General features: G+C 42.6%; 2 protein-coding genes across 2 annotated transcripts in view; both read left to right on the forward strand.

Annotated features, from left to right (window-relative positions):
* Positions 1-27,336, forward strand: part of LOC308556324 (olfactory receptor 1f45-like) — a gene marked incomplete at both ends in the record, with an annotated part of 504,663 nt that overhangs the window by 72,892 nt on the left and 404,435 nt on the right.
* CASP14 (caspase 14) lies at positions 10,301-13,243 on the forward strand (the record flags this gene model as incomplete). Its single annotated transcript, XM_081136799.1, has 6 exons — positions 10,301-10,327; positions 11,607-11,756; positions 11,852-12,077; positions 12,234-12,350; positions 12,527-12,630; positions 13,139-13,243. 6 exons carry the CDS (start codon positions 10,301-10,303, stop codon positions 13,241-13,243), a joined length of 729 nt encoding a protein of 242 aa, XP_080992925.1.

Genomic DNA, 27,336 nt, shown 5'->3' on the forward strand with positions numbered 1-27,336 from the left:
ACCAGGCCAGAAAATGCCATTGAGTATAGTGGGCCCAAATAGAAACCCCATACCCATTTACCAGTTCATTCTTTCCTACCCTCCCTTGCAACCATGACTCTGGATTCATTCTGACTCTATAGATTGGCCTATTCTTATTCATAATAACTGATATGAATGGACATTGAAAGCATTATGCTCAGCTAAAGGAGTCAGACACAAGGGCCACATAAAATGTGGTGTCACAGGATTTTTTAAAGCCTCAGATAGCTGTGATGTTATCTAAGCAAAGCTTTCGAACCACTGCCTTATACTCTACAATAAAAGATTTATGCCCAGGCCATGTAGAGAAGGTCAGAGAGAGGACTCTGGTTTCTAGGCCTGCTTCAGGCCACCCTGAGCAGCTTGGGCTGGCTCATTTATTTTCCTAAGCTCATGTGACCTTCTCAGACTGGAGTTAAGAGAGTAACTAAGCCCTTTTTAAATTTATTTCTCTTTGATCTGACCCTTGGGTTATGACAGAAGGAATATAAGAGAACTCAGGAGTCTGAGGGAACTGCCCTCTGAACCCAGCAGTGGCACTTTTAAGTCAACTTCCTTAACTTTTCTAAACCTGTTTTCTCTGTACAATCTCACAGTCATCAGGACAAGAGTTCCCAGCCTTCAAATGCTCAGGGTGGGTGCCTGAGAAATGAGAATTGCTTGCCTCTGCCCCCCATTCTATTGCAAGCTCAGTGACTTGCAAAATTCTGAAAGGGAAGGAGCTCCTGGAATACATGGGCATCTTGCCTGACTGTGACTGATAAAATCCTGTTGGACAAGATACCAACTCGTCTTGTCTAGTCAGGCACTCTGGGTTGTTTACTGGCCAAGGGAGCCTGGAATGGCAAGTTGCCAAGTCTTTAAGCAATACCGCCTCCTTTCATCACAATGAGATCTCACTGATGCAGCTCCACAAAGGACCTGAGGTTCAGATGGGACAATGGGCTGGTGACACAGATGCAAATAGAGGCATTGGGCAAGGAAAGGGACTTATTGTTGCAAAGATGAGTTCATGCATGTGTCCAGGGGGTGAGCAAGAGCTCTTTGGGTACCTGGCCGTTCTCTGGCAATGTGTGAAAGAAGGACTTGCCAACCATGCCTGTAAACTCACAGAAAAGTTGTGCCCAGGAAGCATGTGCATGTTCAGTGAAGCATCTCCCCTCACTTTGCTGCAGAACAGTCAGAGAGACTGGGTGGCTTTGGGACAGGACACCCTCACCCACATCTGCCTGAGAAATAAGTTTGTTTCAAGTTTGGGGTGTCATTGCTGACTGTAATTGTGAACAGTGTCACCCATACTTGGGCATCAGTCTTTCACTGATTGAAACTCTGTACAGTATCAGGCGGTGATCTGAAAGCTTTGTTGCACATCACAGCCATCTGGGGCTTCTAAAAAGCCGATGACACCACACACTATGTGGCCTATCTGGCTCCTTTAGCTGAGCATAATACTTTCAAGGTCCATTCATATTGTAGCATATATCCGAGCTTCATACTCTTTTATGTCTTGGATAATATCCATTGTATGGATGGGCCACATTTTGTTTATGCACTCATCCCACTGATGGACATTTGTGTTGCTTCCATCTTTTGGTTATTGTGAATAAGAATAACCAATCTACAGAGACAGAATGAATCCAGAGTCATGGCTACAATGGTAAATTTGTTATGTATGGCCTGGGCTCCAACTAAACCAGATCTCTGAGGATGAGAGCCAGGCATTAATATATTTTTTAAACTCCAATGGTGATTCCATTGGGCAGCCAAGTTGGAGACTCAGTGGTGTAAGGGAAAGAAGAAGCCCTGTGAATTAAGCACCTATACTTCCCAGGGCTCGGTTTGAGTGCAATCTCCCCAAAGACCCACCTCAACCATTCTGGTCATTCTCCGTCACCTCATCTTGTCGATTTCCATTTTAAACATGTGTCACCATCTGAATTATTTTATTCATTCACTCAGTTTTTCTTCGTCCCTTCCCACAAAACCAGTGGGATTTGACCTTGCAACCCAATTCACCTGGGTTACTTTTTTTAAAATACCACTGTCAGAACCGCACCTTGATAACTTAAATCAGAATCTTCTGGAGAAGGACCCAAGCATCTGTGTTTCTAAGAGCTCCCCAAGTAGCTGCTTTATGCTGCCATGGAAGGGAAACACTGCCCTGATCCATGAGCCCATGAAAATGACGTATCCACAGCTCCAAAAACAGTGTCTAACCCAGAGCCTGTCCAATGGTCCAATGAGGCCAGGTCACTTTACAGTAATCATTTTGTTTTAGCCTCACAAAAGTTCTCAAAATAGGTTTTAACAGGTAAGGCAATTTTGGCTCAGAGCAGTTAAGTGATCAGCCTGCAGCCAAGCCACAATGGGAACATAGTCTGGGAACAGTCCAGCCTCCTTTCTGTGCTGGGCGAGGGCAGGGGTATCCTCAAGGCCCCAAGGGCCCCCTGTTACCCTAATCTCAGCACTGGTCACCTAAACCTCTAAGGGCTCTCTGGATCCCCCATGAGAGCTCCATGAAGACAGTTCACTATCAGAAAATAAAACAATCACATTTCATCAAATAATAAAATTAGCCAGCTATTAAATTAGTAATAATAAATATAATTCCTCAATTTAATTAGTTGATTAATTAACTAACAGTTGTTCCAGTCCGTAGTGAATCATTCTTTTCTCCTTACCATTCTGGTTCATACTCCACTAAGAGTTCTTGAGCACCTATTCTTGAGCTCCCTCCTACCCCCAAGTCTTATGTTAGATGTTTCCACTCTACAGTTTTGATGACGGAGGTAGTATTATTCCCAGTTTATACTTATAGGGCTAGGGAGCACAAGTGCCAATTCTGACAACACCAGGCATTTGTTCCTTACAGGCATTTATTGAACGTGTCCCATGAGTCATGCCAGGTGCCCAGTAAACTAGGAGTGTGGCTCATGTTCTCACCAGCCAGCTGTCCTTGGGGAAGGCAGACATCAAATCAGCATCATATAAGAATACTGCTGCCCAGAAGAAGTGGAGGGAGCCTGGGAAGTTGGGATCTGACCTGGTCTAGGGAGGGTTCAGAGACAGCTTCCTGTAGAATCTTCATTTTACCTGAGATACAATTCATCTTTTAACAACCAAGAGTTATCATATCACTCCCCAGCTCAGAATTCCTCAATGGCTCCCCATTGCCTCTCAGATAGGAGACCAACTCATTTCACTTTGCCTGGGACTTCTCTGAGTTTTTAGTACTGAAATCCCCACATCACAGAAAACCCTTAAGTCCTGGGCAAAACAAATTTAACTCCCTAGGGTAGCTTCAAGCCCCTTCCTGATCCCACCCACTCCTTGACTTATCACTACCACCATCCTTTACACTTTATTAACCAGCCACAAGGAAGCAAGCATGGTACCTTGAGCTACCAAGCTCTTTTCTTCACCTCGGCTATGCTGGGATCCCTCTCCTGAGCTGCTTTGTGCATATGGCCACCTGGAAAGCACCTACTCATTTCTCAGGTCTTCATTAAGTGCCAGCTTCTCTTGGAAGCCAATCTGCAACCTTATGATCTCTAGGCATACATTCATCCATGGAGCCTTCTCATCAAGTTGTCTTTCTCTCATTATCAGATAACTCATTAATATAATTAATCAATTTAACTAGTTGATTAACAGTTATTTCAGCCAGAGTGACACTTCCTTCTCTCACACACTGACAGTAAATATAGATCTCATTAGAGGGCCAGGACCTTCTGAAGTCTTGTCATTGATGGACTGAGGAGAAATTGATAAGTAATCATTTCTGCCACACTCCATTTCAGGAGATGAGACATCCCAGCTCATTCATCCACTCAGCTCTTCCTTCCTATGCACCTACTATGCGTCTGACTCTGAATGAAATATTCAAACATGGCCTCTGTCCCTAGGGACAGGGCTGTCCAGACCCACCAGCTTTTCTGAAGAAAAACTGTCTCAAGAAATAACCTTTTGAATCCTGGCACATGAGGCTGAGCCCTCTTAAGGACTCCCTGTGAGACACTCAATGGTTGCTGCAGCCAGCTCTTCCCAACTCCATGTTCAGTGACACCATGTTGCTAACTTGAAATCAGCCAAGAGAGTATTTACACCATGGAAATTGGCAAACATTACAAATCAGGCCTTTTTTTGCTTTTTTTGTTTGTTTGTTCATTTAGAGAAAGCCAATTGTTGAACATTTTCCAGCACACCATTGCAAACGCCCACATTTCCAATTCCTTCCTCCAAGAGTCAGTCTTCTTCACTGACCAGACTCTGAAACAATAAGATTTCAAGAAGGAAGAAGATGGCAGAAGCAGAGTTTGGCTAAAATGTTTGGCATCAGATGAGGATGGGATGTTGGGTCCAGTTGGAGTGGGTCTTTCTCTGGTTTTTCTTTCTCTTTCAATGAACAATGTTGCTTTTTTACACTATCACAGAACCAGGTGATGTCACATCTCCCAGTCTTTGTAGAACATCCCATCACTCCCAGGTGTGTTGTTCTATCTTCTCCTGGAATGGTCAGACCTTACCTGGGTCTTTGAGAAGGAACATAAGAGGGGATAATTTCCTACATGCACAGTCCAACAGCCCCCAAGTCCTACCCTGCCCAGAATACTCATGGTTGCGACATGATCTGTAATTAAACCTCGTTACAGTGCTAGGGTTAATAAAGCACTTTTCAAGATCTATGGGTGCTGTTGGTGACAGCGGAGAAGGGGGAGGAAGAGAATGAGATGACATGAGGTTGTAATCCTCACAAAGATGGAGGCTACATCAGTTTTATTCGGCAATGCTGACCCAGCATCAGACACAGTGCTCAATAAGTATTTAATAAAGTGATTGAAGGAGAACTAGAAGAGGAAGAAGGAGAGATGGAAAAGAAGAAAACATAGCGTTCTCCTATATGCCAAGAAGTATCATTACTGGGTGCTTTATGTACAGGATACCTCTCCGAATCTCCCCAGCAGCCCTAGTGGATCTTCATTTCTCATGTGAGGAAACTGGCACTTAACAGGAATATCCTGTATTTTTGATGATGCAGAGATATGGGCACTCACTTATATATTGAGATGGAAAGCAAATTGCTAAAGACTTTGGCAGTCAGCTGGCAAGCCGGAATTTATTAAACTTTTATGCCTATGCCCTTTGAACCAGTAATTCTACTTCTAAGAACCTCTCCTCCGGAAAAGGCTCAAGCTTGTGCCTGAAAAGAAATGTACAAGGTTGCTCCTGGCAGCGATATTTGTCTTGGTGGAAAAACTGAAAACACTTGAAATGTCCATCAGCAGGGTGATGATTAAGTGACTGTACGTCCATTCAATGGAATATTGCGTGGCTCATAAAACCAATGATGTGGCACATGCACTGGAATGGTTAAAATGAAAATGATGGAAAATACCAAGTGTTGGCATAGAATGGAGCCCTCATGCACTGCTGGTGGGAGGGTAAAAGTGGCAAACCCGTTGCCCAGCCAGTGTGACCTAGGAACCAAAGGGTACAGTTCAATTCCCGGTCAGGGCACATGCCCAGGTTGCAGGCTTGATTTCCAGTAGGGGATGTGCAGGAGGCAGCTTATCAATGATGTTTCTCTCTTATCGATGTTTCTATTTCTCCATCCCTCTCCCTTCCTCTCTCTCTAAAAATCAATAAAAACTTTTTTTTTAAGTGGCAGACCCCTTTGGAAAATTGTTTGGCAATAGCTACTGAAGCTATACATAGACATTCCTGATTACCCAGTAATCTACTCAAGTATATGCCCAACAGAAATGTGTACATATTCATTAAAAGGTATGTACTAGAATGTGTATAGTTTCATGGCTAGAAAAAAAACTAGAAACTACCCAAATGCCCATGAATAATAGACTGGATAAATAAGTTGCAGTATATTCACACAATGGAATACTACAAAGCATGTGTCCTCAAGGGGAGCAATATTTTACCTCCACATGGGGCAAAAATTGGTTTTGGAGAGTAAAAAATATACAGATATACCTACAATATGTAGATAAAAATAGATACAGATGAATGGATGATAGATAGACAGATAAGACAATGGTAGAGATACATAATATATCTGTGGTATTAAATTTCACAGAGGGGTAATTGAAATGGCTGCTTGGGGAGTGGTAATGAAAAAATGATTGAGAAATACTGCTCTTAAGCAATAAGATGGAAGTCCTACAGACATATGCCAAAAAAGATTAAATCTCACAAACATAATGTTGAATAAACAAAATGAGATAGAAAAGAGAACTATTGTGTGATTTCATTTATATAAAGAACCAAAATCAGGACAAGTTCATCTATAGTGTTGTATATCAGCATAGTATTTGGGACAGACAGGGGTGGGGTAGTGACGAGAAAGGGAGCAGGAGAGGAAATTCAGGGGCAGGAACCTGGTCACATTCTTTTTCTTCATCAGGTCCTGATTGCATGGGTGTGTTTAGTCTGTGGAAATTCATCAAGCTGCATACTTATGATCTGTGCTTTTTTCTGCATGTAGCTATCTTCGATAAAAAGTCTTTTTAAGAAAAGAAAAATCAGTTTATTCCATAGGTACCAACATAGAAAGATGACCCAGACATAGAATTAAGTGAACAAAGCCAGTAACAGAACAATTCAGTAGAACGAGCCAACATACATAACAAACAGCTATAAATGTATAAGTCGATGCAGAGATGGGGGTTTGGAGAGAAACTGCCCCACCTGGTGCCTGAGTTACCTTGAAACAAAAGAAAGACCTGGGGGGATGATAATGTCCCAGCTTTTTAAAATTTTGTTATTGTGGTAAAATAGACATAATATAAAATTTACCATTTTAACCATTTTTAAGTTTACAGTTCAGTGGCATTAAGCACATTCGCATTATTGTATAACCATCACCACTGTCTGCGTACAGAATTTTTTATTTTGCAAACAAATTCTGTCCCTATGAAACAGTAACTGCCATCCCCATTCCCCAACCCCTGGCACCCACCATCCTACTTTCTCTCTATATGAATCTGACTCCTCTAGAGACCTCATATTCATGGAATCAAACAATATGTGTCCTTTTGTGTCTGACTTCTTTCTCTTAGTATAAAGTCCTCAAGGTTCATCCATGTTGTAGGATGTATCAGAATGTCCTTCCTTTTTAAGGCTGAGTGGATGGGCCACATTTTTTTCTGTCCATTCGCCTGTTGGTGGACACTTGGGTTGCTTCCACCTTTTAGCCATTGAGAATAATGAACTGCTGTGAGCAGGAATGTGCAAAACTATTTTCAACATCTGCTTTCAATTTGGGGGGATATAAACCCAGAAGTGGAATTGCTTTATCAAATAGTTCTGTGTTTAATTTTTAAAGGAACCATCACTACCATTTTCCACAGTGGCTGCAGCATTTTATGGGAATGTTCCGGTTTTGCTGAATACATTCCAGTATTGCTTGAATATTTCACTCCTACATATAAGCCCAAAAGAAATGAAAACATACATCCACACAAAGACTTATTTGCTAATGTTTATAGCAACATCATTCACAATAGCCAAAAGCTGGAAACAATCCAAACTTGCATTTATGGATGGATAAATAAACAAAATGAGGTATCTCTATATGGAATATTATTCAGCTCTAAAGGAATGATGTACTGATATGGGCTACAACATGGATGAACCTTAAAAGTATTATCCTGAAAGAAGCCAAACACTTAAGATCACAATTACATGATTGCATTCATGTGAAATGTCTATAACAGGGAAATCTAGAGAGAGAGAATATAGATTAGTGGCTGCCAGGGGCTGAGAGATTTGGATGGAGATTGGGAGCAATAACTAAAGGGCACTGAGTTTCTTTTTGAAGTGGTGAAAAGGTTCTAAAATGGACTGTGGTGATGGTTGCACAACTGTGAATATAGTAAAAAACCATTGAATTGTACACTTTAAATGGGTGAGTTGTATGATATGTGAATTATATTATTTTAAAGCTGTTAAAATAAAATGAGATGAAGTGAAATAAAGGCTGAAAATGAATAGAAGAGGGAGGTCATGAGGAAGCGAAGAAAGAAGCTGAGACGGCTGTGGAGCATCAGTTGGGGCAGCTGGACTGGGCTCTCAGAGGCTGGACCTTCCTGGGTTTGAATGCCAACTATGCCAATCACTGATTGAGTAACTCTGAGCAGTCATTTTACCTCTATGAGTCTCAGTGTTCTTCTCTCTGAAAAGTGGGAGTAAATAATGCTGATCGCTTCAGGTTGTAGAATACTCGGCAAGGTAATAAACAAGTGAAGTTGGTATTACCTGCACTGTTGAATGTGGAAAAGATGTAAGTGGGCATAATGATGGAAATGATGGATTGATGACAGCCAGAGGAGCTGGACCTGGGGGTGGGGCAGTGCTTGCGGTGGGCTGGTGTAAAAGCCCTGGCTGGTGTGCATGCTCTGCCTCAGCCTCCTTAGCCAGGGGGTGTTGACTGAGCTTTGCCATTACTCATTATGTGGGTATTTAGGTCCATTTCTTCATCAAGGGTGTTTCCCTTGTGTCATGAGGTTTCTTGAGGGTTAGAAAACTTAGGGGCAATAAAGGCCTAGACAGCTGTGCTGCCCAATTCACAGACAGGCTCCTCAGGAGAAACCTGGGAAGATTCTGTACTGTCAACTCCTTCTCCAAAGTCAGCACGTGGACCTGACCCCTCTTTCGTGCCCAGTCCTATTGGAAACTAAGAGAGTGGTGAGATGGCCTGGCTTTAAGGAGCAGCTACTTCTAGAGACAGTAAGTGATTTGACAGATATTGGCCCCTCTCTCTCTTTTCCCTTCTCATTACATGAATGCATATTTTCACCCATCCATCCATCCTTTCTTTCATTTGTTTATTTGTTTATTATTTGTTTGTTCAACAAATTCTCCCCAACACCTTCTCTGTGCCCATTCCCACACTGGTGACTCTGATGGAGATGGGGACAGAGAAGTCAGGCTTTCAATGCTAAAAACTGAGCTGCCAGCTCAGCCACAAGAATAAAAATCAAAAGCACTGCTGTAATGCAAGTCTAAACAGACAGAGCTGTGGTAGTCTGGGGAGGGGAGAGGCAACTTTCAGTGGCTTAACAGGGATCATTGAACCTACCTTGTTTGCTATAACTGTAGAGCATCTAGTGCTCTTTCAAGGTCCTTTCAGATGGGAAAACTGTCTCAGAGAGGAGAGCAAGATGCTCAAGGTCACACATCTGGGAAGAAGCCAAGGCAGAACTTGATTTTGGTTTATCTGGCTCCAGAATCCATGCTCCTTCTATCCTTCTACTTTCTCTCCTTCACAGTATTTGGCTTCTCTTTCCTTACAGCACTGACTGGCTCCATTGTGTGTGTGTGTGTGTGTGTGTGTGTGTGTAAGGAAAAAAGAGTGAGAGAGACTTAATGTTCATTTCTGTCATAAACTAGAGCTACACAAGGGCAGGGAGCATGTCTGTCTTATATAGTGTATTCTCGGTGTGTAGCTCATAATAGACACCCAGAAAATATTTGATGGATATTTGATTGAATGGATAAGTGGATGGATAGATGGATGGATAGTTCGATCAATTTATCAATCAAACAATGGATCAATGGATAGATCAATGAGTGGATAGATGAGCGGAGACATAAGTGGGTGTGGGGGAAAGACATAACAGACATGATGCCACCCAAGTTGGCAGAGAAGAGCCTTGACTAGTAAAGAAGCATTTCAGGCTGAGGAAGTATAAGAAAAGGCAAGGAGACGGGAAAACAGCAAGAATATGGCAAACCTCATTCTCGTCAGCCAGAGAGTAGAACAAGACTCAGATGAGAATGAAGAACTTAGAGGTTCAGGCTCAAGGCAGAGAGGGAAGGAGTGTTTTAAAGTAGCTTTCTCCACTTTGATAATCTTCTCATTTTAGACCCAACCCCAAAGCATCTCCTTGTTGATGCCTCTTCAACCAGTCAGCTCCTGAGTGGCAAAGGGGCATACATAGGGCTGCTTGCCCTGTTTATCAGTCCAGTAATGAAAATTTCCAGATGAGTGGCATTGTGGGGTGGGCCTAGCAAGAGTTCTGGAGATAGCCAGGGGTGGAAAACACCACAGGAGTGTCCCACTCAAGAAGACATATTTCATGGACTGTCATCTTTTGCTCAGGTTTGACCATGAAACAAGTCCCAACCACTGGGGTCCTATTCAGTCTCAAAATTCCAGATGTACAAACCAGCCTATACCTTGAGCCCCTCTGTATTCTCTCTTCTCTTGAACCCCTAGGATCAGCCAAGGGTGCTAATAACTGGACTCCGAATCAGAGGAGACATGAGCAGTCCTCAGCCTTTGGAAGAGGTGGGTTGGTGTAGGTTGGGGGAGAGGGGTGGGAGCCTTTGAGGAGATGGGAGGTGAAGAGCTTAATGTTTCAGAGCCAGTAGAGAGGATGAGAAATCTGTGCCCATTCCCACACTGGTGACTCTGATGGAGATGGGGACAGAGAAGTCAGGCTTTCAATGCTAAAAACTGAGATAATGTGAATTCAGAGGTAAAAGGTGCTTTGTGATCACTCAAATGGAGAAAAAGACCCAGAGATGGAACCCAAGTTGGGGGTTCCCTACTACATCTCTCTCAAAGTATCATGCTTCTCTTCTGAAAAGAAATTTTGATCCAAACATCTTTCTTCTTCAGATGGGATAAGATAGGATCTCAACATTAGCTTCAGGAATTTTGAGACCTCTGTGAATGAGAAAGTAATACTTAGAACACTCATGAAAAGGATGGAGAGACAAAGCCACCAAATGTGACAACTGGAAGGACCTTCAAAATCCTTCACACACATTCACTGTCTATTTTTGGAAACTGAGGCTCAGATAGGAGTGACTTTCCCAAGTTCATACAGGACTAAAACAGAGCTGGACCCCTGGAAGCAAATTAGATTTTTGGTGGTGAGCACACAATATAGTACACAGATATGAAATTATAATGCTGTATACCTGAAATTTATATAATGTTATTAACAAATGTTACTTCAAAAAATTTAATAAAAAAGTAAAGGATGCCCAGTAAAATTAGAATTTCACATCAACAACAGATAATCTTATTATATAAATATATCCCATGCAATATTTGGGACATAGAGTCAAAACTCAGTTCTCGAACATCTCCCATCTCAAACAATTCAGTTCTCAACCAAGTTGTTCACAGGACAAAATGTCTTGGTTGTTGAACAAAACTTCAGTTCTTAACTGACAACCCTTTCATGCTGATACCTGTATGATCAGTCATGTATCTCTCAGGTAACAAAGGAGAGAATGCGCAAGTATGAGTCAGTTTACAGCTAAAATTCGCATTGTTAACATCTCAGGAAATTGTGCTGTGAATATTTTCTAATGGGAAAAAATGATTCAGCTTTTGAACAAATAGCTTCTCAAACAGCCTTCCAGAATGAATTAAGTTTGAGAACTGAGGTTCCACTTACTTGTACTAAAAAATCTCATTTTTTTTATTAATCTGAAATTTGAGTGTAACTGGGCATCCAGTATTTTACCCAGAAACCCTAACCCCAGTCCTCTTTAGACGACATCTCCTTCTTCTCCTTGGTCCCCTTTAATGATTTTTGTCATCTCTTGGCCAGGAGACATATGATATGTCAGGTGCCCGTGTAGCCCTGACACTGTGCGTCACCAAAGCCCGCGAAGGTTCAGAGGCAGACCTAGTCGCCCTGGAACGCATGTTCCAGCAGCTGGGATTTGAGAGTACCATAAAGAGAGACCCTACTGCCCAGGTACTGTGCAGCCATCCCAGGCCATTGGAGGAAGGGCTGGATGGGAAGGTGGGCTCCAGGGATGCACTTGAGTCTGGCCATTCCTCTTGCTCTAGCAATTCCAGGAAGAAGTGGAAAAATTCCAGCAGGCCATTGATGCCCGGAAAGACTTCATCAGCTGTGCTTTCGTGGTGCTCATGGCACATGGGCTAGAAGGTTACCTTGAAGGGGAAGATGAGCAGATGGTCGAGCTGGAGAACCTCTTCAAGGTTCTAAATAACAAGAACTGCCAGGCCCTGAGAGCCAAGCCTAAGGTGTACATTGTGCAAGCCTGTAGAGGAGGTGGGGACAGAGCCAAGAGCACAGAGCTTGTGTTCCTGATCCAGTCCTATCCCAGATCTAGAGCCCCAGCTGTCTTGCATTGTTAATCTATCTTATGACTACTCCTTTCCCCATCTTTCTCTCTGACTTTGACTTTTCCTCTTCTTGATGTTTCAGAAAAAAAGGACCCTGGTCAAACAGTAGGTGGAGACAATATTGAGATGATCACAAAAGACAGTCTTCAAACCATCCCAACATATACGGACACCCTCCACATCTACTCCACCGTGGAGGGTATGAGCTCCCAGCTGACCCAAGGTGGCCTCTGCTCCCCCACCTCACCCACCACTCCTGACCCCTGAGACACTCCTCCAGGACCCACCCTTTCCCAGGCCCTCTTGCGCCACCCCTACCCCCACCCTTCCACCCCCACTGGAGCTTCCCTGAGCCCACTTCTCTGCAATTCCCAGGGTATATTTCCTACAGACACGACAAAGACGGCTCCTACTTCATCCAGACTCTGGTTGATGTGTTCATAAACAGGAAAGGACCAATCCTGGAGCTTCTGACAGAGGTAAGTTGGGACAAGGTACCTGGAACCCCTACCCAGCCTGAGCAGGGAGCAAGCAGAGTGGGCTGAGCCTCTTCCAAACCTTTCTGCATTTTTCCCTCCCCTGTTCCCAGCCCCAAATCCAACCCAGGTCCCAAAACATAAACTAGGATGCCCATCTCCTAGCAGTGACTTTCCCTAATGCAGAAGATTCCAAAGCCCACAATATGTGAGATAATTTAGATAAAATACAGATAAATTTCTGTAAACAAAACAAAAATTCCTATTAAAAGTTTGGGCCAACTTTTTTTTCTAATGGTTATATGCTGTTATGGTGGATTTGAAAAAAATACATAACAAGATGTCCAACCAATGATTCCATAGAGATGATGATATAGGATGAGACAATAAAGATCACCCATCTGAGGACAGAGATACCCACCTGCTTTCTTCTCTAACCTTCTCCCCATAAGCCCGTTATACCAACTCCCCTAGGGGCCCAGCCCCAAGCTGACCACACCTCCTGCTGCAGGTAACCCGGAGGATGGCAGAAGCAGAGCTGGTTCAGGAAGGGGAAGAAAGGAAAGTGAACCCTGAAATCCAAAGCACCCTTCGGAAACAGCTCTATCTGCAGTAGTAGTAAGGGAAGGGAGAGGCCTCCTTTCAGGTGCTCTCCTGCCCCTCAGATGTTTAATGGCAGCTCTCACTACTCCCCCAAAATCTTCTTTCCCCAAAGCTAAATGTCACTTAGTCCTTTCTTCACACCTCTATGCACGTCTTCCTTCAATCTGTCCCTGTCCTTCTTAAAGCAATCCAGCTAAAACTGAGCACAGGCATGGTGACAACAATAAGATCACCTCCCTCAGGCTGGACTCTTTACCTCTATTAATGCAACCTAAGAGGGTACTCACTTATTCCACTTTCTGCTCCTATGCTTATCTGAAACCCCTTTCTATCTTTTATGAAGCATAGCCATATAAATATAACTGGATAAAGCTTAAGATTTTTCACTAATAAACCAATGCCCACTCACTACCTCCCATCTCAATCAAACCTTTACTGGCTTCTAAGTCTCACCTAGAGTTGTAACCTCTTCCTGAGCCCACATCCATTCCTATATCCCAGAGATTCCCTCCCAATTCCTAAAAATTCAGTAAGGCAAGAATCGTTCTCTCTCTCTAAGACCCCAATTCCTTGGCGAGCATACTGGTATCTTGACACTGTCCTCCTAGTTCATGGTCTCTCTCTGTCTAATAGAGATGTCTCCTCCTTTTCTGAATCTCTCTCTCCCTCTTAATTAACACTGCTTCCCCCTACCACCACCATTAGGCCCTGGACTCTACCCTCTCTCCAGAAACTCCATCCATTCACCCTCATGGTTTCAACTTTCACCACTGAATCAGAGCAAGTTGAAACCATGGCAAATCCCCTGGCATCACCCTGTTATTTTGTAGACAACATGATAGAGGCTCAGAGAGGTTACATGGCTTGTCAAATGCCACACAGTAAGTCAGGGGCAGGGTCAAGGACTGGCTTCCATCCCAGCCCCCTTCCCACTGCCTGCTAAGCCTTGATCCATCAAAAAACTTTTCCAATTAGAGGAACCACCTAGTAAAAGCTCTCCCTGCCTTGGAGATTGGAGCTCCCTGGAAGACTTTTAGAAATCCTTGATAAGCAACATTTAAGGTTACCTCCATGGAATTCCAGCACTGGGCTGGAAGCTGGATCAGACGCATTGTCTTCTAAGTCCGAGATGCATGTCTCTACATCTGCAGCCTGGACCTGTGGTCATATCCACCATCATTGAAAACTCGTGATTAAAGATGAGTCTTTTCTTCCTGGTCCACCCTCCATGTGTTCCCTGTCACCCTCAACCTCAGACCCCCGGTTTGGAAATTTGCCATTATCTATAACACTCTTCTTCTTGCAACTTTCCTATGCCACCAGCCACACGCCTAGCCCAGCCTGACTTTGAAACACTTATCATATCTGTCTTCTCTATCCTAACATGTCATTCTCCAAACTCAAGTCCCACTCTCACATGTTTGCATCTTTGCACCAGCTTCCTTTCTTGCCGCTCCACCTGACCATCTCACTCCTCCTCTGTGCTCCATACCATCTACAATTCTTGATCTTCCTAGAACACTCAAGAAGACACAATGGCACCCCATCATTTAGAGACCAAGGCCAAACTCCACATCCTCATATCTCACACCCTTATAATCTACTTCCAATCAGCAATCAGCTAAATTCATCCCCCACTTCCCCCATCACGAATTCACCCTTCCAACAAGACTAACGTCCTCTTACTCACCCCTGCCTCTAAGCCTTCGCTATCACATCACCATTTCCCAAAGCTGAAATGCCCTCTCTCTCCCTTCACCCACTTTCCACTATCTCCCACCCCTACTTATTCCAGAAAGCCATTCCTTATAGTCTTCCTAGTTTATTTTGCTCTCTTACCTAGGATGAGGCCCTGACAATTACAATTTCTTGAGGGCAGGGGAAAAGTCTTTGATTATTATAATGGATGTTCAATAAACAGTTGTCAAACTAAAAGTATGTATTGGAATCTTTGCTCTGAACTTAAACCATGAGGCTGATGTGAAAGGCATTATGGATTTGGTTTCTTCTTCCCAGTGGCCAGCTGTCTCCCTGGTGTGTCCATCATGAACGGAGAATCAGGAGCTCATCCTGTCACTTTCCTAAAAGCAGATATATTAGGAATATGTAAAGTTACAGGCCACACTTCCATGCCAAGTGGCTATATTTTACACAATTGTTCCATCTCGAGAATATGCCCAAGGAAGTATCCAGACACAACTGTAGCTTTTCAGAAGGGACCTTGGAGATCATCTAGTTATAGGATCACAAAATTTAGCAAGTGTGCCACCGTTTTCTATCCGGTTCCCACTGCAGACATAACTAATCGATCACACCATCTTTCCTACTTAACTGGGGTGTAGCCTCAAAGCCTTTCTCCTCTCAATACCCCAGGAAGCATAAGCAAGGCACATCATTCCTGATCCAGTTGAACCCCCTCATGAAGGAGCAACTTGTCTAGGGTCACCAAGTTTTTAAGTAATAAAGCCAGAGGTCCTCATCTATGGTGCAGTAATAGCCATGGCAGCAACATAAGAATACCTGAGCAAGGGGCTGAGGCAGGGGCGATTACACAGGACCAAGTAGATCTGGGGTGATGCATGTACTGAGTTCTATAGACCCACCCATGTGCAAACCTGTGCTCAAAACACTCAACGATTTTGGAGTCTCCAAATACAGGGGTCAGCAAATTATGACCCGCTCGCCCAACCCAGCCTGAAGCCTGTTTTTATAAATAAAGCTTTATTGCCACAGTCATGCTCGTTCATTTACATATTGTCAATGGCTCCTTACACCCTACAACGGACAACATATGGTCTGCAAAGCTGAAAATAGTTACAATCTGGCCCTTTACAGAAAAATGTGCCAACCCCTGCCCTAATATCTTTCCAACAAATTCTCATTTTGCTTAACTCAGCCAGAGTGGCTCACCACCGAGAACCATACCTGATTCAACAGGCAACCCAGACCTAAAATCCATGCCTTAATTTTTCCGAGTCAGGGTTTCCCTCAATTATTTAGTAAGGATTTATAAGTTTATCTTGAAAGTTTGTTTTTAAGTATGAGGGGCATATCCAGAACCTGTACAATTGGTGCAGGAGAACCTCCTTAAGAAAAAGACAAAATACCAACACAGCGTCAGTACAGCACCATGAGCACATTATCAGGTCTCTACTGGGTCTTGGAAGGGCCAGCAGTGTGGGTCCCTGTAGCTTATGCTGTGTTCACTTCACTGCATCTGTTCTCCAAGTCATTCTCCAACTACCACAGGAGTCATTTTAAAATGAAAATCTGGCCTGCCACACATCTTCTTAAAATCTTGCATTGCTTTTTAAATAAGGGAGAAAAAAGTCTTAACTTGACCTCTAGGTCCTACGTTCTCATCTCTACCCCTTCACCCTTATAAATGAACACATCTTAAAACAGATAGTGGTGTCGGTTGCACATCACAAATGTCATTCATTCCACTAAATTGTATACTTAAAAATTGTTAACATGGCAAATTTTACGTTATATGTTTTATCACAATTTTTAAAAATTAATAATGTATCATACCGAAAAAAACAATGAATTATACATTAACCAGGTGAAGGAGGTTAATATCACCAGAGATATCATGTGGATTTCATGTATCCCCTGATATGATGTAATTAAATAACATGATGTAATGTGATTTACCTTTGGGGTGTTCATTCCAAACAGGTATTTTTAAAGTTTGTTGAGATACAATTTAAATACCATACAAGTTACCCATTTATTGTGTACAGTTCTTTTTTTTTTTTTTTTTGGTATGTGACATTATTAATTTTTTTTAAATCCATGATCCCAGTCTAATCACGAGAAAAATATCAGATAATCCAACAGTACCTGCCCAGCCCTCCACAAAACTGTCAAGGTCATGAAAAATAAGGAAAGCTTGTGAGAAATTATCCGAAAATGAAGGAGACAGGGGAAATGTGACAATTCAATGCAATGCAGTACCCAAGATTGGAGCTTGGAACAGAAAGAGGGCAATGACAGAAAAATTGGTAAAATCTAAAGACTAAAACTTAGGTTTTGTTTGTTTGTTTTTAATAAGTCTTTATTGATTTGTGGGAGAGGGAAAGAGAAAGATAGAAACATCAATGATGAGAGAGTAATTGATCGGCTGCCTCCTGCATGTTCCCTACTCACCTGGGCATGTGCCCTGGTTGGGAATCGAACTATGGTCTCCCGGATCATAAGTCAATGTTTGACCACTGAGCCACGCCAGCCAGGCTAAGATTTTGTTTTTAAAAAATAAATACATGGGATGTTTTCTTCCCAAGATTCCATAACCCCGTTCTAACAATGAGGAAACATCAAACAAACTCAAATTAAGGGACACTCTAATAGAGAACAGTACTCTTTAAAACTGTCAAGGTCATGAAAAACAAAGAGAAGACAGAGAAACTGTCATGGATAAGAGGAGACAAACAAGATTACTAAATGCAACGTGGTATCCTGCATTGGATCCTGGAAGAAAAAAAGGACATTTGTGGGTAAACTGGTGAACTCTGAAGAGTTTAGCTAAGTAGTACTGTGTCAACGTGAATTTTAACAAATGTACCCTGGTTAAGTAAGATGTTCACATTAAAGGAATGGAACAGGAACTCTCTGTATTATTGTTGCAACTCTTCTGTAAATCTAAAAGTATTACAAAATAAAGTTTATTTAAAACAAACAAATATAATAACTGGGTAGTCTTTGACTCCCTGACTTAACCCTGATTGCTACAAGTGTAATCATCATTGGTTTTAAAATAGAGGAAGTAGACCTATAGTACCTAATCTATGTAAATGAGTGCCAGGTTTAATCTGTTGCCATTAGAATACAATGTAATTTCTCAGACATGATAAAAGATTGGCAAGTCAATGCTAATTCATTTTAGCATTTCAACACTTTTCCGTACAGCATTGTATAAGTTTAAGATATACAGGATAATAATTTGACTTACATATACTGTGAAATGATTACCACAATAAGTTTAGTTAACATCTGTAATTTCATATACACACCAAAAAAAAAAAAGAATAAATGGCTGTTTTCTTGTGATGAGAATTCTTAGGATCTACTCTCTGACCAACTTTCAAATATCCCATACAGCACCATTGACTATAGTCACTATGCTGTACTTTACATCCCTCGTACTTATTTATCTTATAACTGAAAGTATGTACCTTTAGCCACCTACCTCCAATTCCCTCATCCCGAACACTCCACCTCTGGTAACCATAAATCTGATCTCTTTGAGTTTGGGCGGGGGGGGGAGCGATTGTTTTTGTTTTTGCTTTTGTTTTGTTTTGTGCTCTTTTTAGATGCCACATATAAGTGAGATCATGTTAAATTTTGATATTATACTTAACTTGAGAAGTTAGATTTTCCCCTGGCGCTTGCAGTTAGAACACTACTGTGTCAAGACAAAGTATCACTCAACCACTCTACACCATCCTGGGTGGGTTTAACTCTTTAAGGCAACATACCTATTCCTTTGGACAGGTTGAGAAGAAGGGAGGGTTGGAAGAGACTAGGGAACAGATATTGAGCATTTCCTGACCACACCCAACATTTTCCTATTCTGTAGAAGTGGGTGACATCAGCATTGGTGGGAACACTGAATGAATGATCCACCCATTTAAACCACAGGATTAAAGAATGTTTGCACACCCAGAAGACACACCCCTAGTTGTTCATGTTGACTGTGCATGAATCCAAATGGGGTTTCTATATTACAGTTTCTCAAACTTTGGTCTTTTGCATGCTTCCTTCATCCATATCTACATATCACTATATTATTATTTCATTGATATTTTTCTTTAAAGCAATTCTATTCTTTATTTAAAAGGAAACTAGTATCCATACAGTGCAATATTACTTGGTATTAAGAAGAATTAAAAGCTAATATGAGCTGTAGCATGGATGAACTTTGAAAACATTATGCTAAGTGGAAAAAGCCACATATTATATGATCCAATTTATATGAAATTGTTGTAGAACAATGAAAAGCTAGGAAAACTCCAGGACAAGTAGAATAGGGAAACTGAGACAGGAAAATTAAACAAAGCCAAAAGGCTTTGCAGGGCACTTATAGTAGGGCCTTATCTTGAGACAAAGGGTTAAAACCTCTCCTCACAAAAGAATGCAGGAGAGGAGGGGGAAGGGAAAAGGAGGAGAAGGGGGAATCTTAATGCATCTAGAAAATACATAATTTAAATCACCTTGAAACCAACTAAAAGGTAGCAGAGAGAAGGGAAGAGGGGGAAGAGAGAGTGCAATCTTATCTCATCCACTGCTTAAACAGAGAAGATAAGAGCCCCTGCCAAATGCCAAATACTGTTCTAGGTACTGCAAATAGTGTGATTGACAAAGCTCCTGATCTCATGGAATTTACATTCTGGTGGGAAGCCTGTTGATAGACAAATAAATAACATAATAACATGATTTTTATCATATATTTTTACATATTATTTTTAGTAGTGCTAAATACAATGGAGAAAAATTTGGCAATGTAGCAGGGATACAAAATTAACACCCAGAAATCAATAGCATTTTTATACACCAATAATGAACTCTCAGGAAGAAAAACTAAAAAAAAAAAAAAAATCCCATTTGCCATTGCAACAACAACAAAAATAAGATACTTTGGAATAAACTTAACCAAGGAGCAAAAGACCTGTACTCAGAAAAATACAGGTCTTTGAAAAAAGAGATAGAAGAAGATATAAATAAATGGAAGAATATACCATGTTCATGGATTGATGGAATTAACATCATTAAAATGTCCATACTACCCAAAACAATCTATAGATTCAATCCCTATTAAAATACCAACAGCATATTTCACAGATCTGGAACAAGTACTCCAAAAATTCATATGGAACCAAAAAAGACCCAAATAGCCACAGCAATCTTGAGAAAGAAGAACAAAGTTGAAGGAATCACCAGAGCAGATTTCAAGTTATACTACAAAGACACTGTAATCAAAGCTGCCTGGTACTGGCACAAGAACAAGCATATAGATCAATGGAACAGAACAGAGAACCTAAAAATCGATCCAAGCCATTATGCTCAATTAATATTTGACAAAGGAGGCAAGAGAATACATTGGAGTAAAGACAATCTCTTCAATAAATGGTGTTGGGAAAATTGGACATGTACAAGCAAAAAAAAAAAAAAAAAAGAAACTAGACCACCAACTTAAACTATACACAAGAATAAACTCAAAATGGATGAAAGATGCTTTTGTATTGTGGTGAAATACCACTTTAACCATTTTAAAGGATATAATTCAGTGGCATTTAGTACTTTCACAGTGCTGTACAACCATCACCTATATTTAGTTCCAGAACATTCTCATCACCCCAAAAGGAAATCCCATGCCCTCATGGGTGGGCAGGGAGGGGATATTTGAGCAGAGATCTATCTGGAGGAAGAGCGAATTAGAACCATGTGAAGATCTAGTGATCTTTGCATGTGACCTTCATCTCTGTACTATTACTTTATTCATATTTTTCTCTAAAGTAATTCTTTTTATTACTTAAAAGTAAACTGTTATCCATTCAATGGACTATTATTTGGCAATTTTAAAAGAGAACAAAATACTGATTCATGCTGTGGCATGGATGGGCCTTGAAAACATTATGCTCTTAATGGGGAGACCACTCTTTGTGGCTTTGGGTGGAAAACAGGAACTCACAGGCAGAAATGTTGAGGAAGCAGATTTGAGCTTAACCTCAGGAAGAACTTCTAGCACCGTAAACTCCACCCCGCCATTTGAAACCATTCAGCTCTAAATTTCAAGATCTCCCTCCTCAGGACCTCCACCTCTGAAGCTATATAAGCAGAGCTGTCCCACAACAATCCCCAAAGGAAGTCACCAAAAAGCCTATCCAAACCACAGGGAGCCACCTAAGGAAGTCAAAGAAATGCATATGTCAAAAACCCTCACACCTTCAGGTGGGGTATAAATTGTTACAGTCTTTGGAAAGCACTGGCTTTGTTAAAGAGCTGCAAAAATGTTCTGTCTTCTTAATACAGTACTTCCACTTCAGGAAAATCATCATAAAGACATAATCCAACAATAGAAGGAAAAATGTAAGTGGTTATTTCAGCCTTAGGTACAACTTTTAAAAGCAACCAAAAGGTTAAGTAAATCGTGGTTTCTGAGCTCCATGGAATACTAAGCAGCCGTTAAAGTGGTAAGTGTGAAGGGTGCTTGGCATAGAGCGGAGAGTGATCACAGAATACTGGGGAGATGCCTGGCCGGGCGTGGCTCAGCGGTTGAGCATCGACCTAGGATCCAAGTGATTGGGGTTCGATTCCCGGTCAGGGCACATGCCTGGTTTTCAGGCTCGATCAATGACTCTCTCATCATTGATGTTTCTATCTCTCTCTCTCCCTCTCCTGTCCTCTCTCTGAAATCAATAAAGATATATTTAAAAAAAAAAAAAAAAAAAAGAATACTGGGGAGAGGAAACAGAGGAAAGTGGTATCTTCCACGGATTTCTGACTAAGCACAAATAAATATGTATACGGGCCAAGAGTAGGAGAAAACTATACTGTGCAAGAACCTCCAAATGCAGCAGGATTGTTTACACATGCTGTTTTCGCTGCCTGGAATGCTCTCACACATACAGACACCTATGTCCACACAGTACACATACATACACATAAGTACACACTTGTACGCATTTATATGCACACATACACATACATACACACATAAGAGCACATTCACATACACACAATATGCTCCTAGGCACACTGCTATGGGCAGCATTGTGTCCTCCCAAAATTCATATGTTAAAGTCCTAACCCCCAGGGCCTCAGAATGTGACTGTATTTGGAGACAAGATATTTAAAGAGGTAATTAAGGTAAAATGAGGCTCTACAGGTGGGCCTTAATCCAATGTAACTGGCAACCTTAGAAGAAGAAGAGATTAGGACACACACACACAAGACCATGTGAGGACACAGGGAGAAGACAGTCATCTACAAGCCAAGGAGAGAGGTCTTCAAAGAAACCAAACATGCCAACACCTTGATCTCACACTTCCAGCCTCCAGATCTGTGAGAAAATAAATTCCTGTTGTTTAAGCCACCTAGTCTGTTGTAACTTGTTTGGGCAGCCCTAGAAAACTAATATACGTGTACACCTATGCTCACAGACTACACATACACATATATGCACACATTCACAAACACCTGCACACTCATAGGCACACATACACATGTGCCTACACAATACACAGGCACAAACATACAAGCACTCCCTTCTCCTTCAAGATCTGCCTCAAACCACCACTTCTATGAAGCATTCCTGGCCCTTTCATGTAGTCCATTATCTAAATCTTTTCATTCATTTTTTCATCCCACAAATATCAATTGAGCACTGATATTCCTCCAGGAAATGGGAATACAGCAGTGACCAGACCCAATCTCTTCTCCTCATCACTTACTCAGTTATAACACTTATTTCATTGTAATGGAGTTTTTTGGCTTACATGCCTCTCTTGTCCCTTGAGCAGATTCACTACAGGGCTGGGCTGGCCTAAGTGGGACGTGCTAAGAGTGTACTGGATACCTACTGGGGACAAAGAATCAGGACTTGAGAGGTTGAAGGGTGCACACAAACAATCCTCAAAGAAGAGAGCGATAATTATCTACTCCTTTTCATAGATAAGGAAATGAGACTCAAGAGGTGACATCACTTGCTTACACTCCTTCACCAGGTAGGTAACAAGGGTAATAATCTAACGTCGTCTGTTTGCAAAGCCAGAGCTCTCCTTGTTGAGCCCACTGCTGTCAGTGAGGAAGCAGAGAAGAGGGGAGGAAACAAGATGGGGGGTAGGTAACCGCTGCACCCGCCGCCTCCCTCAACCACATCAAAATCACAACTAAAATACAGAACCACCATCACTCAGAGCCTCCTGAACTGTAGCTGAACAGAAGCCCCACAACCAGGGAACTAAAGGAGCATCGAGAGCGGTAGGAGGGGCGGAGACGCGGGCGGATGGGGGCTGAATCGGAGACACGGCAGCGGGCCCACACCCGGTGCCTCCGGTAAACCCAGGTGGGAATCTCGGCAGTAGAGGTTTACCAGAGGAGGGAGGGGTCCCAGCCCCACAGCAGGCCCCAGCCTAGGGCTCCAGGCCGGGAAGAGACGTCCCGACACCTTCAGGCTGTAAAAGCCAGCGGGGACTGTCCCTGAGGGTCGCGGAGGCTGCGGGAGCCCCAGCAGCTCCTCTAAAGGGCCCGGCACGGACTCACTCGGACGCTCCCTCTGAGCCCAGCCCCGGGCAGCAGCCTGAAAGGACCTGGGACACTTGGGGAGGAACTAACCTGCCTGAAATTGGGACGAGAGGTGGGGGGGTGCAGCTTCCTCCCAGACAGAAGAGCTGCAGAGGCCATTGCTCCTGTGGCGAGTCCTCCCCGCACACAGCCGGCAGGCAGGCGCCATATTTGAATCGCCAGCACCTGACTCACGCCTTTGGCCCCGCCCCGTGATTCCCGGAGGCCCCGCCCCTCCCCACCTGCCCCTCCTCCAGGCCATTTCCAGGGGCTTTTCTGTGCAAGTGGCCTCTCAAGTCTTATGCTTAGGACTTTTCTAAAATCTCTCAAACAAGCAGCAGCGGGTCCCATACAGCTTGATAAGCTGCCCCAGGCCTGGCACTAGCGGCAGCTGCATTGGTTCATGGCTTGGCCTCTCCTGGACAACGCCAAGCCCAGCACAAGTAGCAGCCAACTACAGTTTGCTGTGTAGCTCATGCCGGGTGGCCCTGGGTAAGGCGCTGGCAGAGGCTGACTGTGCACCTCCAGGGAGGCCCCAGAGACAGTGCATCCAGTGGTCAGACTCGACCACGCTGGATTACAACCCTACCACATCCACGAGTGACACACTCAAGGGGTGCACTTGGTGAACCAAAGCTCCACTGAAGTAAATCCTGCTCCATAGGGGTGTCTCCAGCACAGCAATTCTCTGGCTGTAGTTGCAGCTGGTCCTCACAGCTGATTGGCCTGGGGGTCAGTTCCTCCAAGTGACGCCAACAGCAACCAAGGCTCAACTACAACAAGACAGCACCTACAACAGGCCCACACAGGGGAGCACCTTGAAGGCCCAGCTCAGGTGACTGGGGAGGCTGAGCCACTGGACCCTACAGGATACCTACTACACAAAGCCACTCTACAAATTCCAGGAGACATAGCAGCTCTACCCAATACATAGAAACAAACACCTGGAAGCAGCCAAAATGAGGAGGCAAAGAAACATGTCACAAAGGAAAGAACAGAAGAAATCTCTAGAAGAGGAACTAAATGAAATAGATCCAAGCAAGCTAATAGATACAGAGTTCAGAATTTTGTTTATAAGGATGTTTAAGCAGACTATTAGGGAAATAACTGAGAAAATCGATAACATAATAAAGTATCAATTTGAAATGAAGGCTATACCAACTGAAATGAAGAATAATTTACAGTGAAGCAACAGTAGAGTAGAGGACGTTGAGAATCAAATCAGCAATTTGGAACATGAAGAAACAAAAAACACCCAACCAGAAGAGCAAAAAGAAAAAAGAATCCAGAAATATGAAAATAGTATAAGGAGCCTCCGGGACAACTTCAAGAGACCCAATATTTGTATTATTAGGGTGCCAGAAGGGGAAGAAAGAGACCAAGAAATTGAAAACCTATTTGAAAAAATAATTACAGAAAACTTCCCCTACCTGGAGAAAGAAATCGACTTACAAGTCCAGGAAGAGCAGAGGGTCCCAAACAAGAGGAACTCAAAGAGGCCCACAGCAAGACACATCATAATTAAAATGCCAAAGGTTAAAGACAAAGAGAGAACCTTAAAAGCAGCAAGAGAAAAGCAATTAGTTACCTACAAGGGAGCCCCCATACAGACTGTCAGCTGATTTCTCAACAGAAACTTTGCAGGCCAGAAGGGAGTGGCAAGAAATAGTCAAAGTGATGAAAAACATGGAACTATAACCAAGATTGTTCTACCCAGCAAAGCTATCACTTAGAATTGAGGGCCAGATAAAGCGCTTCACAGATAAGAAAAAGCTAAAGGAGTTCATGACCACCAAACCAGCACTACAGGAAAAGTTGAAGGGTCTTCTTTAAGAAGAAGCTAATGAACAAAAGAATCTGATGAACTAAATAGATCCAGAGATATTGACGCATGCAACAGACAATCATATTTCAGAGGAAAGAGGGAAGGGGGGGAGAGTGGGGAGAGATTAACCAAAGAAGTTATATGCATATATGCATAACCCATGGACACAGTTAATAACAGGGTGAAGGCCTGGGGAGGGGGTGGGAGCGAAGTGGAGGGAGTCAATTGGGGGGGAAAAATGGGACACCTGTAATACTCTCAACAATAAAGATAAATTTAAAATATATATATATATATATATATATATATATATATATATATATATATATATATATACATGAGCCATAAAGGGGCTTTGGGGTGCTGGGGGGTAAAACATATATGGTTTTTTATATAGTTTCTTATAAACATATAAGAATTTATATATATTCTATTATATATATAGCTTCTAGAAGTTAAACATACCCTTTACATATAACTCAGTCTTCGTACTCCTAAACATATGAAAATGTATGTCCATATAAAAACCTTAGGCTTCGCTGGAGATTTCTTGGGGTTACCAAGGAAGAGATTATGCTGCCAATCTTCCTGAAACACCCCATTTTGACACTTCTTCCACCTCCAAGGGTCCTTATTCAGATACTTGCATCTCTCCCTTTATTCTCACAATGCCTCAGGGTCACCCAGATAACCTTTTTTACACAGACCTACCTATATACTATGTTCTCCGATTTACATCCTGGTTCCGCTTCAGCAAACCTTGAATCTCTCTGGGGGCCGATATTCCTTGGAAGGAACGGAAGTAAGAATGTTAAACGCTTGTAGTTGCAGTTTTCCCAGGCACATGTTGGGCTGGCACAGAGTTCAGATCTGAAATGCTTCTGCTTACAAACGGGTGTGACTGGCCACACTCAGAGAGGCAATGGAGCGTGAGAGTGAAAATAAATCTCAGTTCCAATGAGAGATCAAGAACTTGCCAGTTAAGTGCCCCTAGCACCCCTCTCAGCCCCCATCTTCTCATCGTCAGTGGTGGCCAACACCCTCTTGGAGTGGCTGTGAGACCTACACATAAAGATCCTAGGCTCTTGCCCTGGCCGGGTGGCTTCGCTGGTTGGAGGATCATCCCATACATACACCAAAAGGTTGCGGGTACAATCCGCAGTCTGGATGCATAAGGGAGGCAACCGATCGATGTTCTCTCTCACATCGATGTAGCTCCCTCTCTCTCCTTTCCTCTCTCTATAAAAATCAATAAAAACTTGTCCTCAGGCCCTGGCTAGTGTGGCTAAGTGGTTAGAGCATCCGCCCACACGCTGAAGGGTTGCAGGTTCAATCCCAGGCCTTAATGACACGATAGTGTCTAGAATTCAGTGCCTAGACCAGGGGCTGCAGACTAAGGCCCTGTGAGCCAAATCCAGCTTGCAGTCTGTTTTGGTACAGCCTGTGAGCTGAGAATGGTTTTTACATTTTTAAATGGTTGGGGGAAATTAAAAAAAGAAGACTATCCTCGATAGATTAAAATTATGTAAAATTCTAATTTTAGCTCATAAATAAAATTTTATGGGAACACAACCAAGCTCATTTGTTTATATATTTTCTGTGACTGCTTTCAAGCCACAAGGCAGAGTTAAGTAGTCTTGATAGAGACCCCTTGGCATGCAAAGTCTAAAATATTTACTATCTGGCCCTTTACTGAGTTTGTTGACCCATTTTCTACAGAAAAACTAAAGCCTGGTACTCATGTAGGTCATGAATCAGACGCATCACCATCATGGGAGCTTGCTAGAAATGAAAGCTCAGACACTACTGCAGACCACTCACTGAATCATAGTATTTATTTATTGATTTTAGAGAGGGGAAGGGGGTGGGGGGAGAGAGAGAGAGAGAGAGAGAGAGAGAGAGAGAGAGAGAGAGAGAGAGAGAGAGAGAGAGAGAGAGAGAGAGAGAACATGCAGGCGCGCGCGGATCCAACCTGGGTGCCCCTGACAGGGCGC

The sequence above is a fragment of the Miniopterus schreibersii genome (assembly GCF_964146895.1).
Source record: "Miniopterus schreibersii genome assembly, chromosome: 4".
Taxonomy (NCBI): domain Eukaryota; kingdom Metazoa; phylum Chordata; class Mammalia; order Chiroptera; family Miniopteridae; genus Miniopterus; species Miniopterus schreibersii.